General features: G+C 32.1%; 1 protein-coding gene across 1 annotated transcript in view; it reads right to left on the reverse strand.

Annotated features, from left to right (window-relative positions):
• Positions 1-14,673, reverse strand: part of LOC123668771 (discoidin domain-containing receptor 2-like) — a 58,898-nt gene extending 44,225 nt beyond the window's left edge. The window contains exons 1-8 of the mRNA XM_045602465.1: positions 14,524-14,673; positions 12,678-12,762; positions 7,275-7,386; positions 5,059-5,290; positions 4,636-4,783; positions 4,264-4,452; positions 4,052-4,185; positions 3,766-3,973 (exon numbers count right to left, since the gene is read on the reverse strand). Coding sequence (XP_045458421.1) covers positions 3,766-3,973; positions 4,052-4,185; positions 4,264-4,452; positions 4,636-4,783; positions 5,059-5,290; positions 7,275-7,386; positions 12,678-12,762; positions 14,524-14,673 — 1,258 coding nt within the window. The remainder of the gene's footprint in view (positions 1-3,765; positions 3,974-4,051; positions 4,186-4,263; positions 4,453-4,635; positions 4,784-5,058; positions 5,291-7,274; positions 7,387-12,677; positions 12,763-14,523) is intronic.
• Between the last annotated feature and the right edge of the window lie 1,051 nt (positions 14,674-15,724).

Consider the following 15,724-nt stretch of genomic DNA (forward strand, 5'->3'; position numbering starts at 1 on the left):
TAACAAAGCTTAAATGTAATATTTTCTGCAAATTATAAGTTTAAATTTAATTGAACCTGATACTGTACTTTCAATATACTTGTGATCTTAATGTTTATCTTTAGTAGAATTTCCGCAAGAATTTGTATGTCAGTTGTTGTGATTGTCATAAGCGAAATAATAATTATTATATTTAAAATTTTCCTTAAGAACGATCGAAATTTTTCCAATGTTCTTTCAAAGGCTAACTAAAATTCTGCTACATTCAAACCATATTAAATTTGGAGCAAATTTAGATACGTTAATATTGATTTGAATCGTATTTTAATTGTATTATAGTGTAATTCAGGTGTTTCACTTCCTTTGTATTCTATTGCAAAATAATAAATACCACGCAAATAAATTATTTACTCTTTGTTGCAAATAAAAGAGAACAAATAAATGATACGTAAATAATTATAACTCGATAAAAATGGATACAAGTGGATTGTTGAAAACTTTTACTTGTTATTGACTTTAAATCACAAAAGTTCTGTTATGAATTCGAGCGACTCGCATCACTTTCACGTTCATCACTTTTAATGAATCAAAATTTTATTTTTTGGAATATCAATTATGAATCAGATCGATTCGATTCACTTTCATGTTTATCACTTTTAATGAATCAAAGTTTTACCAAAATTGATTAACATGAAAGTGATGTGAATCTCGCTGATTCGAAATTGAACTTTTGTGATTTAAAATCAATTACGAACAACGAAACCTCGAAGCGAACGTTTAATAAAAAATACCTAAAATTTTTCAAGCGTCGCACTGAAATAATTAAATGTTTTTATACCCTTTTTTGTAAAAACTACGATGAATATTACAATTAAATGCGATTTCTACAAGGCATTTGCATAGTAAACGGATCTGTGGCACAACCGATGACTCAATAATAAGCTAATCAAAGCTTCATTTTATTTCGTCTTTGTAATAGTACAAAGTTTGTAACTGGTAAGATTAACATATTTAGGATTTGCCGGTGTAGAAATTGATATTATATACAAAGAGGGGCTAAAATAGTGTATATTACAACTATTTAGGTTTTCTTTGTCTACCACATTTATGGATCACTTTGCGTGTTGTATTCATAGAGCTGTGAGATATAAGGTAAACCAACCATAAAACATATGAGTCCACTCCATTGTTGTGCGAACTTGTGGAGGCCTATGTCCAGCAGTGGACTGTATTAGGCTGAACTGAACCATAAAAAGGTAACTTAAATGTCACAATTGATGAACTGAATATATTTTTAATTATATACTTAAATAATAATAAAATATATAACTAAAACTACTTCCCTGCCAAATCTCATCTTTATGCGTCCAACGGTTTTTAAGTTTTCGCGATGAGTCAATAGCTCAATGATTTTATAAATTAGGACTGAGAAAAAGTTTCTTTGTAAAGTACAACAGAAATTCAAGATAAGATTATACAAAACTTATTTAGATTAATTATAACATACATGTACCATTTTGTTCAAAAACTTGCCGAAAGAAAAAAACCGTGAGAAGTACTTTTGATAGTCCTCCCTTGATGTTAACTTTACACTATCTAAAGAAATCTGAAGAGACTAAATAGATGAAAATCACTAAAGAAGCGACTTAAGATCAAGATAAAATATATTTTTATACCTAACACTTAACACTACTTTTTAATATAAGAAGTTTGTCATAGTCAACCATTCTGACACTGTGGTACAAAAGTAACAGTACCTAAAGAAATCATACATTTCACCCCGACACGAAAAAAAAAATACATTTTTCACCAGATTATCAAATAGTGAAGAGCATGTCCACTGTCTCGGTTGATATCGTAAACATCTGTTTACGACTGTTAGTCTTAGTAGAGAAAATGTCGGAGAAAGTAATGTGTATGACTATCTATCTATGTTCTATAAAAAACTCTAAATACTACAATGAGTGAATCAGTCAACAACTATAGATTTTTATGTTTTTTTTTTAACAAAATTTCATCTTCGTTAAATCTGATAAATGAAAAATATTTATTGTTTTTACAGAAATAAAAAACACCTTCAAATTAAACGATCTTAGCAAATGGCGACCTTTAAGACGGGCAAAAAAAAATGCTTTTGATAAACATTTCCTATTTGTTAACCGACTTCAAAAAAAGGAGGAGGTTGCTCAATTCGACCGTATATATAAATATATATTTTTTTATGGATGTTCGGGGATACACCCGTCGTTTATGAACCGATTTTGATAATTCAATATGGAAACCGGGATCTGATGGTAGGATCCTAGAGTAATCGAGGGAAACTCTCGAAAATCCGCATAACTTTTTACTGGGTGTACCGATTTAAATGATTTTTAATTTAATCGAAAGGCGATATTTATCATGTGGTCACATTTAAATTTCATCGAGATCTGATTACAACTTTTAGAGTAAGTAATCTTTGATAATGCGTATTTACTTGACTATTTTTTCGTCTACCTACGTTGTATTACTTTTCGATATAATTGAAGTCATTTTTTTTTCGTTTGCTTGCAAACACAATTATAACTACAAATGTCAAGAAAGGTAAGCGTACGCGTTTAGTCTTATTAAGTTGCAAGGAAATTGGGAATAATTTAAAATGGGTACAGTTTAAGAAATTTATTGCAAACATAGTTTTTTATATTTGTCATCTGTGTATGTACTATGATTGTGCTTTCTGTTGAAAGAGTTGTGGGTTCGATTTTCGATGAGTATGAATTTATCAATAAAACAGATATATCAATCGGCTGTTACTTATGCGAGAAGCATAGGCTTAAAGTTAAAAGTTCTAGTTAAAGTTAAAGTAAAATAAGTTAAAGTTTCTAAAGAACAGTCGACCGTAGTTATGATAAAGATATGTTATTACGTGGATGTTAAAGATATTTATCAGTTAGGTCAGCCTATTGCAGTCTACTGCTGGACATAGGCCTCCCCAAGTTCGCACCAGACATCCCGATTTTCTGCAATCCTCATCCAGCCTACACCGGCAATCTTACGTAGATCGTCGATCCAGTGGACCGGAAGACGTCCTACACTGCGTTTGCCAAGACGCTGTCTTCACTCCAGGACACATACGGCCATCGGGCCTGCGACACAGGTGACCAGCCCACTGCTACTTCAACTTGCTAATTCTGCGAGGTATGTTTTTCACTTTCGTTCTCTCGCGGATAGTCTCATTTCTAATCCTATCTTTGAGAGAGACCCCAAGCATAGCTCGTTCTATTGCACGCTGAGTGACTTTAAACTTGTGGACCAGTCCCTTCGTCAATGTCCACGTCTCGGCTCCGTATGTTAACACAGGCAGAACGCATTGCTCGAACACTTTTGTTTTCAAGCATATAAAAATATATAAAGATATTTATCATTACAGCCTATACAGTCCACTGCTGGACATAGGCCTCCACAAGTTTACGCCAAAATAAAACGTGAACTCATGTGTTTTGCCCATAGTCACCATGCTGGGCAGGCGGGTTGGTGACCGCAGTACTGGCTTTGTCGCACCGAAGACGCTGCTGCCCGTCTTCGGCCTGAGTATTTCAAAGCCAGCAGTTGGATGGTTATCCCGCCATCGGTCGGCTTCTTGAGTTCCAAGGTGGTTGTGGAACCTTGTTATCCCTTAGTCGCCTCTTACGACACCCACGGGAAGAGAGGGGGTGGCTAAATTCTTTAGTGCCGTAGCCACACAGCACATAAAGATATTTATATTAATGCTATAATGAAATTTTGTTATTTTAATGTAATACTTACCAGAACTAAAAGTAACTTCGCTGAGTAGTATCCATTCATGTTGAAACTTCAGTTTGAGCATGATATTTTTTGCGGTGCGATTCTCAAGATCGATGTGAACAATACGCGCGTGTTCTGATACTTTGTCTTGTTTGGGCTCATTAGAAATATAGTCCTCTTGCCAACGTTCTCCTTCGAGAGAGAAGTAAACTTCTGCTTCTTTGAAAAGCTATTAGAAAATATTTGCTATGAAAATGAGATCAAAGTATAATTTTTATTGTATATATTGTATTTTACTGTATAATACCTGAACGTCTTTAGTGAACATGTTATTTGTGTGTATATCCATGTGGTGAAATAATCTGTAATTGCTGAAGTTAAACGTTATATTAACTTCGTCTTCCAGTAACATAGATTTATTCCAACCAACCCATCTAGTGCCTGGAAATATTTCGAACGTTAACTTTATTGACGTCGTTTGGAATGTAAACATTATTATATATGTGAACATAATAATACCTTGAGTATCTAATGGATCAGGCAATTCGAAGTCGTTCGGCCCAGTGTACGAGTCAGTTATCTGGCCGAGCCCGTCAATCATCCTACCGTTACGCATAACACCGTCATATGAAAGATCTTCAAACCGAGCGCCGCCTGTCATCGATTGCATATCTCCACCTTGCGGAGCGGAGTAGGAAACAAGTGCCTCTGTGGAAACAATTTTTCAATGAATACTCCGCCAAGGCGGGGTCGATCGCTAAGCTCGTAATTAATATCGAAAATAAAGTTCAGCACAAAATTTTTAATATTAACTGTCGCAAAGCGCAAATCGCATTGCATCAGGTCCCAGGACAACGCCAGCAATTTAAATCTTACGCTTGTTGTACCTACGTTTCCAGCGGCAGCCGTATATTTCAACTCTCATGCAGGCAGTCCTAGGGTGCGAAGCATATGGATAGAACCGTACTTTAGACGCAACGAACGGGGCCTCTAAAGTTGTCTTCCTTGCTGTGTATGTGTTGACATTTCCGGGTAATTGCTGTGAAGATAAGAGTTAATTAATTCGAAGAAAGGAATTTGTATATAAATTATTAAATAATGTACCTAAAATCCGCTGTAGAATATTTATGTACTATGCACATTATGTACATGTATGTACTGTACGGTACATTTATACATAAAATGCATATGACAATAAAAATAAAATGACATCACAAAACTTTCATACATAAAGCTTAATTTTGAACCGTACTCATTAGTTAAGATATGCATACAAAAAAAAGTAATATTTGAGAAAACTAAAGAAAAACTTACTCGGCTACCATTGAAGTCCTTATATTTAACCCAGCGGCGAAGTGCGTTCCTCCAGTATTCAACGGCGTAACTTTCCACAAATTCCACTCCGATAGAGTTAGCGAACCTGCCTTGAGACTCAGTAGCAGTGATCAGGTATTCGTCATGTAGGTCTATTTCTAAATATTGACGACTGCGTGTCGAGATCAACCCGTTAGGACACCATGCGCCACCGCGTATCTCTGTCCTTATTCTGTTACAAAAAATTGAGAAAATTTTGTATTTTAAAACCCTTTATTTATTTGCAATATATGTAAGTATATAAGTATGTATGTTAGAGTAGGTAGAATCTTGTTAGTCAGTTTTTAAGCATATAAAAATTAACCGTCTGAGCTGAACTTTTGCATAAACGTTTAATTGGTGTAGTCAGGTGACGTCATTCTAAATTCAACATGACGTCCACACCCAAGATGGCGGAGTAGTTAGTTTTAATGAACTCCTACAATATGTATATCAATTGAAAGGGCTTGCTGAGAATAGCTCGAAGCATGAAGTGACGTCACTCTAAATCCAATATGGCGGACTTTTCAATATGGCGGGCTAAGTTTTTTAATCTTTTCTATATTATGGGTATCAAATAAATGGATTTGCTGAGAATACGAAATTGAGAAACCAGTCCAGTAATAAATAAAAAGTAAAAAATTAATTTAATTTTTTAAATTATTGTTACTATCGATACTATGTACAAGAAACTAAGTACAGAACTCTTACGATGATTACAATTCAAGTGATCATATTATGAATAATTATAAGCAAATATGTCTTGATAAAATATTTGAAATTGGTTAACAAAAGAAATATATCAGTGGTAAAATATATGCACTATGTGTTTATAGAGAGTATGTTTAAGTATATAACTTCAATTATCGTTGATGAAAGAGCTTGTTGAGAATGAGCTCAGACTCACTTAAAACCTTTAATAGAATAATAAGTAGTAATCCTAATAATTAGCTCTTAGGCAGTCAGTGTTTGATACATCAAGAGAAAGGGTTCAGGTGAGACTGTCAGTTACTGACGTTTAATTTGAATATCTTCACTGCAATCTCATTAAAGGTACAACAAGAACAAAGCGTTCTGAATGTTATAATAGCGTCTACTGAATGCCTTTTGACCCTCTCCGAACTGACTTTAGCGATAGTACTGGTTCATTCAATCCTACATATATCTTGTAACCTTTCAACATTCAAGAATTATTTCGCTTGAAATCATAGGAATAATTAATTTTCTGTTACCGAATTTCCCTAACGAGTGTGAGTTTTCATTCTATTGTCTCGTCCGAGCTTATGTGCGGCTTATGACTCGTATATGAAACCCTCTGTTAATTGTTTGAGCTAAGTATAAGCGTTTTGTGGTCGCCGGATTCACAGTTATTGTAACAACTCCGCTGTATTATAGCGCTTTGTAGACAGACAATGGCAATTTAAGTCCCGATATCGATTACATGACAAATTTACGTTTTGTTTTCGGCAAATTAGATAAATTTACTAATTACAATTTAAACTAACATTAATTATTTTTTTGTAATGTTTATGTAAAAACTTTTTTAATTTGTAAAACTTTTTACGCGGATTTTTTTTTAATTTATACTAAAAAATAAATTATACTCTTATATAGTTTATTTTTTTTTTGTTTTAAATATATCGTATACTATCGTTATTAATTTCTGTTTGATGTGTTTGTGTCCGATCAACTTAAACATCTAATTTTTATAATTAATTTCAGTTGGTGATATATAAGAATAATATTTTAGTAAATGTTTTTCTCAGAATTTTAGTTTTTTAGTGTCACTATTCGCAACAGTGTGTCTGGGCTTTCTTTCACTGCATTCCATTTGTTTCTTTTAAGATGCTTTTACTCAAATAAGCATTTAGAACGAACGCTAACTGCAGAAAAGGAACGCTAAAGACAATGTGAGATCTGTAATGGTATACCTAGCATAGTTTATGTGACTTTAAAATAACTAGTTTTCAGTCTGGTTTAGGATGACAATAAAGTACAATGGTATATATTTTTTTGTTAGTATTTTCTTTTAAAATGTTTTGCAAAAACTGACAAATATAATATGCAAAGTCGGTCATAAGGCGTTGTTTATTATAATAAAAATATGTATTGCGGCGTATAATTGTACAAAAAAAAATTTAATATTAAAACTTTGCTTATTAAGGCTAAAATTTTACCTTGAGCTGAGCGGAGATACACTCTGGTCGTAGCTCGAACTGGCAGCGAGGGACTCATTTGATATCATGCCATTTTCCATGCCCAGCGGTACTTCGCAACTGCCTATTTCGGCTGCAAAAAAAATAAAAGCTATTATTTCTGTTATATGTGTATCATTTAATACAATGCGATGTAATTAAAATAAATTCACAAAGATAGATACAAAAATAAATCAATGAAAGTAACACGTCCCGTTTTTCCATGGGTAAGAACTAAGGTAAGTAAATAAAGTATTTGTAATTGTAGTGTTAAAATTACTACAAGTAAAAGGTATTTTGAACATTTTTTAATGTTTCAGGTTATGTTAAAATTTATTTTATAAAGTTTTATTATTTTAATTTGAAGAAGATTATAGTCGAAATTGTTGTTTTAAAATTTAGGCAAACAGTCTTTTACAGCAGAGTCGTGGCGTAATATTATTTGATAACTTTCTCGGCCTTTCAGAAAAGTATAAAAGTAAGAGAAATAGTTTTCTAATGGTAAGTAAATCATTAAATTTAGTTCAGTACTTTCAAAATTTGTCAATTTCAAACAAACCACCTCATTTATTTATAAAATTGGTTAAGCTTAAGAAAAAATAAATTTTGATTGTATTTATATGATGATACATTTTTAAGGTTACACTACAGCAGTACATGTATATACGTAATTATAAAATACAATAAGTTTGTATTTGTATAATCCATTATGTTTCTATCTTTCTGCTTAACCAAAAAAACAAAAATGCTAAAAAACTTTAAAAGCGCGGTACTAAAGTGAATGTTTTTGCGGTATGTCCGGCACATTCGCTCTATATACGTCGACTCGTTGATCGAAAGGGTAAACGGATATTTGTTTATTTTCTTGTTTCTAATAAATCGGAAAATACAATGTACGTTCTCGGTGAGATACAAAGAGAAAAATTTTGAATTGGTTTTGCGGATGTTGTTATTTTATCATACGCGTGTTTGCTTTTCGTTACCTTTCTCTTTTAACAAAAGCCCGCTTCGGATATTTACATATCATGTTTTAATTTCATTATCTCACAATGGATATAATAAGAATTTTTGTATTTACTTTGAGAGGATAAAAAATACCTTCGTATTTTAAAACAAAATAAGTATTTTTTCATTGAAATTTAGTCTTTAAGTAAATTTCGATTAAAATATAAAGTATATACGAGTACATATACAGACATTTTGTAAGAATGCAACGTAATTTGGGTGTTTTTATTATATGAGGATTACTCGTGACAGGAGGCTTGGTTTAATAATAAATATACATATACACCCAAAGCGTCTAATCCACATACTAGCGACAAGTGATATACCTATCACATGAACAAATTACGTGAAACGGGTAAAACCGGAGAAAAACAATTTATAACGGAGACAAATGAGTCGCGAGACCGCTGTCGAGGTGATTTTAATTATAACGTTGTAATTTTCGTTCATATTTTATATTTTAATCAAAGCTTACATAATTCAAATATTAATTTATAACGTGATGTCTATTAAACGAATGAGTGATGGCGTTTTCTATTAATAATTTAACCAAATAAAGGTTTATATTATAGAAAAACTTAAGTAATACATATATATATATATATATTTTAACTTTCATACAGTATATGTAAGTAGTTATTTTTGTTAAAAGAAAAATTAAAAAAAATCCTGCCTTGATTTATCATCTATGTTGAATACGAAACTTCCTTATGTGTTTGTATAATTTTTTATGTAATTTCAAATGTGCAATAATATGTTAAATAAACAATAATAAATAAATAAACAAACACTATACATTTTTCTATCTTGAGAACCAGTTTTAATGAAGTCTCTCTACTTATGAAAGACATTTTCTTTTATATCTTAAATCTCTCTCATTTGTCATTCCTAAAAAAAGTTTTTAAATTTAATTCATTATTTTTGTGAATTTTGTTTTATTTCAATAACTGACGATGTTATATGTGTAATATTTTATTATTTATTTAATGGACAATTAAATACTTTTATTTGCTTATCGTTACCCTAAGGCTGAAAGAAATTAAATCTTTAACCAAAGTTGTCCCTTATCGATAATTTACGTTCCAAAAAATATTTGTAAGAAAATCTGATAGTGAATTAAAGTCTAATTTGAAGCACTCTCAGAGGCGAGCTAAAACTTGCTACCTCATTACAGTAATTGCTCGTCGCAAAAGAGAATAACTATTAAAAATTCAATGTCTTTAGACTCGACCAACTTCGCTTGGATAGCAATGTTAATATTTGATTCAACTGAGACGCTGAGCCTAATGCTTTAATTTAAAATTCTCGGAGAAATTAATATTTAAGAGGGGCTAGCCCCCTAAGGGCTTTAAACCTACTAATAATACTTCATAAGTTGTGAGTATGCGCAGCTATTCGCTTTAGAAAGGTGCATGAGTATGGGCGGTTTTTAGAAGGTAGCGAAATCTGTTGGCAGTGGAGCGCAAGCTACATCGAATAAAGCACTTCAGTATGAAATAATTTGAAGGTCCTTGGTAGAGGCTATCCTTGCACGCCCAGTGGTGCATAAATTTTTCGTTGGTACCGCATCGGAACCGCAGTAGCTACAACGATTGCCGTGTTTCGTACGTGCTACGATGCCAAATAAAATGTTTGAAGGAAAGTGTATTAAATATATAGCATTTTTATACAAATAGCAACATAGTGTGGCTATGGAGGTGACACTAAGGAAAATATTTAATACATACAAAAATACAAAAGCATTTGAAATATACTGTTATATTTATATAAAAAAACTTACTTTGACTTTTATTTTTAGAAGCTTATTTCTTTATTATTTTTTGTACAATATATCATAGTATTTCATAAGTAATTGCATTTAAATAAATCTTTGTGGATTTAAATATGTAAATTAAAGTACTGAACAAAGTTCATTTCTTAGCGGGCGAGTTAATTTAATCTTTGCGATAGCCGTTTATCGCATTGTCCTGTGATCTTTTTATTTTTACAAATTTTTAATATTTAGTAGTTTCTAGAAAAATAAACTCTCTTTAAGTTTCTCTTGTTATTAATTAATTCTGATGGAACTAAATATTCACATTTAGTAAAATAAAAATGAAATTGGTATTTAGTTATTTTACTTTATGAAATAATAATGAAAATGAAATAATAATGAAAATGTAGTGAATTATTTCGTTGCTTGTTCTTAAAAGATAAGTAGTCTTCATAATCCTTAAGAGATCATTTTACGTATAAGAAATTGTATTAAAACAAAGAACCATTTTCCTTAGAAGTATGTACAAGTGTTTTATATTTTTAGCTCATAATATATAGTTACTCATTTTCGATTTCATTTTAAATATTAAACAGCTTATCTTATATATAAAATTCTCGTGTCACAATGTTAGTTACCATATTTTTTCGAAACGGCTGAACCGATTTTTATGAAATTTTGTGTGCATATCGGGTAAGTTTGAGAATCGTCCAACATCTATTTTTCATACCCTTAAGCTACAAGGGGTGGGGAATTAAGGGGTTAATAATATATATGGCAAAACAATGTTTGCTGGATCAGCTAGTGTTACTATAAAAGTATAAGATAAATCGTTTAAAGTAAGCTGTATGACAAGAATTCAATTTAGCGTAAGATTATATGTATATTAAAATATTATTATGATAATTTTGCTCTTTATCTATACAAATAAATAAAATTGGAGTGTCTATTTGTAATAAGAAAATATCCGCTTTTTACAAAATTCATAATTATCTACGGTATATATATCACAATAATATTTTTTATAATTTTTATCTGTCTGTCTGTCTGTTTGTTTCAGCTAGTCTCTGAAAAGCCTAAAGCGATTTTGACGGGACTTTCACTGCCAGATAGCTGATGTAATAAGTAGTAACTTAGGCTACTTTATTTTAGAAATTTATTTATTTTATTACGTGCTAGCTGAACAATAACTTTTTATAAATTTTACGCGGACGAAGTCGGTGGCACAGCTACTAATAAATAAAGTTACTTCTTTTCGAAATTTAATATCACAAACAGACAAACTAATTTTATTTAAATGTATAGAGCATTGATGTACTTTTCAGCCATGCCTGTGAAAATAAAATGTGCCTGTAACGGAGTTCTTCTAGTTTTAGACATTAGGAAGAAATTAATGATGTAGCGCGGTATCTCGCTTCTCTGACAGACGTTAGGTTCATTACATCTCTCGAATACGGTTTGGAGAAAACGTTCTCAAAGATTGTTAAACTGTCGGAAAGTTGTTTCACGTATCTAATTAACTAAACTGATCAAATGTTTTAGTATTGTCTAAATAAAGATTAACTTTCAAATAAAATTTTATATAGCGCCTTAAGCATATATACTATGTTTTTTTATGTACACTAATGAAATTATTCACTACGTATAAATTAAGAAAAAAGTTTTTTAGTGTACTTGTTGTTGTAATGGTAAGATCATAAGTTCAATGGGCAAATACCTTTTTGTAGAATTCTGTAGGTATGAATGAGTAGCGACCAAGAACTTGTCTCTTTATATTATATGTGTTAAAAGTACTCAATAACGGAATTTATTTAATTAGTAAGCTTTATTGCACACAAAAAAGAAGATACATTTTAGAACGATTAGATACAAAAACAAGAAATGTATGCAAAGGCGGCCTTATCGCTTGTATGGGAATTTGGTATTGTAGAAGCAAATCACTTCACAGATAGACATAGAAATTTAGACACACAGCTGATAGGCATGGTAAAATAAAACAGGTCACCAGAATAGGAAATTCTTATAGCGTTGGTGTAACGTGTTTAAGTACTTTAGATCTTGTTATTAGTTTATATCTATCTCTTGCAGAAGAAAAAATATATGCGTCGTAACTTGGTAACTATCCTTAACTACGGTAATAAATAACAAACTATCACTTAATAGTTCTGCAATTTATTTATTAAATGACAAGAAGGTCGAAAGTTTTGAAGAGGATCGGTAACTGTTAGAACTGTAATTGTTTAGTTTACGGCTGCCGTCCGTATTGTTTGTATTCATGATAAGAATTAAGTGTAACTGTAATTGTTTATAGTATTCTGCGTATCTTCTGACGCCCAAATGGAGGTATCCTTTATGAGTTAACGATTAAATTGTATTAGATTTTCCTGGAGGCGAGGATCTTCTTCTTCGGGGTTTATTCTCATACTCCCTTATAAACACTAATGTCTTGACTGCTGACGGGTATATTTCGTTTGAAAATTTCATAGTTTAGTAGGTATATACAAATTTAAAATAAGGTTTTGCTGTGAAAAAAAAAACGCTTAGAAACACTTAAAACGAAATAAATAGAAATGAGGGAAAAGTAATCAAATAGTTGGTTAGAATGTTTATGTGATTTGATATGCAACCATTTCCGTTCTCAGGCCTCAGGTGCTCTCCTATGTCTTTATTCTTGAAGACAGCATAATCAATTATGAGCGTGGATGGCATGATCTTTAAAAAAATTTAGGCTAGTATTTAATAGTCCTTAATAGACGATTTGAAACAAAGCTCCTCGAAATTTATTACTACAACGTTGAAGTAAATTATTATGACGATGACCTACAATGGGTTGGTGACTATATATGTATTAACTACTAAGAGTATCGCTATCGGGTTTCTATGATAAAATTCGAGAGCAACAGCTTTGCGTGCTGTCCAGCACCCGGTTGGAAGACCAACAAGGACCAAAATCCAAACCGGAAACAAATATTTGTACACATAAAAACATCCTTACCGAGCTGGAATCGTATTTACGACCGCGCGTGATTAGGCGTTTTCACGCACCACTACACGAGATCGGAGCTTTTGACGTACCTACATGTAATTATTATATTTATCACATAAAATATATGTTAATATTAGATTATCAAATGCGCATATTTTATTGTTATACGTATGTACGAATCTATTTATAAATGTCTGTAGCGAATATTTATGGTACCATTTCGAATTTCACAAAACGTAAACTCCGCTGATTTAGCATCCACAGTTAAGGCCGCGTATAGATTTTTTTTATTTGAGTGTTTGTGTGTAAAAATGTTATATTGAATAACAATATTTCAAGGAACATGATAAAAAAGCCACTGTTGCGTATTTTTTCTGTTCGGTTTTATTCAAAATATTTTTATTCTTTTTTATGAAGTTCTATTTGATTTGCTTTTGTTAAAAAATTGCAGCAAATTTTTTACTTGTTTGAGTTATTTTTTTTGTGAATATTTTGGAATAACTATACAATAACACAAAAGCAAATAACCGATCTAAAAATATTTATACATAGAAAGAAGATTCAGCCTTAACGAGGGAGAATATGTTATGGCTAAGATAAATTAAGGCTGTAACAATTTTTAGTTAATTTGGAGTATATTTAAGACCACGCGTTGGCGCAATTGTCACAGCACTGGTTTGTGGCTGTTGCGCTGGAGGTTGTGGGTTCGATCCCGGTACATGACAAATATTTGTATTAGCCATATAGATGTTTGCCGTGGTCTGGATGTTTATGCACCTGTGGGTCTTTCACCGTGCCGCGGAGAGCACGTTAAGCAGTCGGTCCCGTTTGTTATCAAATACGCCTGATAATGATCATTAGTCATAGTAGGGAATATATCCGCCAACCAGTTTCGGACCAGTGTGGTGGATTAAGCTCTGATCCTTCTCCTACACGGGAAAAGAGGCCTAAACCCAGCAATGGGATATTAAAGGCCAAAGCGTATACATAACAAGCGTATATATAATACTGGAAATATTACAAGTTAGTTAAAATAGGACATGATTATGTAGTTTAAAGATTGTTAGTTTTTAAAAATTATACTAGAGGAACAACAGTGCCTTTCTGGAATTTACTTGAAAAAACGATGTACTAAACATGTAACATTATCTGCTTTCTTTTTATTCATATTTGACTTTGTTAAGTGTTATACTTGTTTGTATCCAGCAAAGTAATGTGACTCAAAATAATACAAATTCAACTCTCCATTATTACTTTTCATAACTCTAATAATGTTATAAATGTGTAAAGTTTATGAAATTGTGATAAAAATTGCTAGCAAAAAAGATAGTACCTCAACCTCACAGAAGATTATAACTAAAGCAATGATGTGTGCTGTGGTGAGTACGGTGGCCAGAGCTATTGGTGTGAGTCAGGGGTAGGGTCGGCATGCGCTTGCGATGCTTCTAGTGTTGCAGGTGTCTATAGGCTACGGTAATTCAAAATACCAGCTGCTTCGACTTATTATCCAGGGCAAGATCCAAGGCAAGCGCAGTGTGGGTCATAGAAGAACATCTGGCTAAAAACTCTACGCCAATGGTTTGAGAAAAGCACCCGTTCGTATTCAGGGCCGCGGTATCAAGGCTACAAGTTGCCATAATGATCGCTGAACTACGTGAGAAGATGGCACTTTAAGAAGAAGGAGATGGGTTACGGTAATCGCCTTGCCAGCAGATGGACTATACGCTTGTTTTATTATATAAAAGAATATATTGAGGTATATGTATTTAAATAAAGAATTTCATTTAAGAATATTTCATAAGCTCAACACGAAGGTTAATATCATGCATTGTTGTAATCTCACGCAAGTTTCCGGTTTTTAATTTTGATACAATAAACTCTACACGAAGGATTGTTCAGTGCTTTCATTTTTTAATATTAAACAGATTCAAATTTTTCGCATTGTCCGCGTACTACTCGTATATCCACCGCCGTCGTCCAATAACGATTTGCGGAAGTTGGTTTGCTGTTTTTATTTTCTGTTATAGGAGTTATCACTAGTATTATAATTTTAATTTCTTTTAACTGAATGTTCAAAAGAATATCATTAGAATCAATTTGTAATCAACATGTTATTTTAACTATGTATAAGCCGATAAAAAGGGCTATATATTGATCCTTTTGTCGTGTATACTCGTTATATACCTATATGTTCGTTCTTATCTTCTCCCGTTTCCAAAGCGGTTTAGTAAATTTTGATAGGCAATACGAGTACATTTTCAGATTATTGTTGATAGGACATTAAAATTTAAAATAATGTTTTTGATTCGATTAGAAACTGTAACCTGTTGTAATGTTTATACATTCCAAACTTATCGAGTAACGTACCTACAATTTCAATGAATAAATGACGAATGGTTTGTCCATTGTCATAGCAAGCGGCTATTGTATTATCGGTCCACGGTTCGATCTCCAGTCCCGACAAACCATTATGTAGCTTATAGATTTGTTTGTCTTGGCGTGAACATTCGTGTATGTAATGTGTAACACAGAAACTTATTCTGGCGTGAGCCATTAAATTTTTTTAAAAATTTATTTATCAAATAGACAATACTGTACTTATTCATTATAAATAGCATTATAAACCCACGCAGGTTTATATGTGCTATTTAAAAAATTAACTTAGAACAACAAGAAGGTTTGACGTAA

This window comes from Melitaea cinxia, chromosome Z (assembly GCF_905220565.1).
Source record: "Melitaea cinxia chromosome Z, ilMelCinx1.1, whole genome shotgun sequence".
NCBI lineage: Eukaryota > Metazoa > Arthropoda > Insecta > Lepidoptera > Nymphalidae > Melitaea > Melitaea cinxia.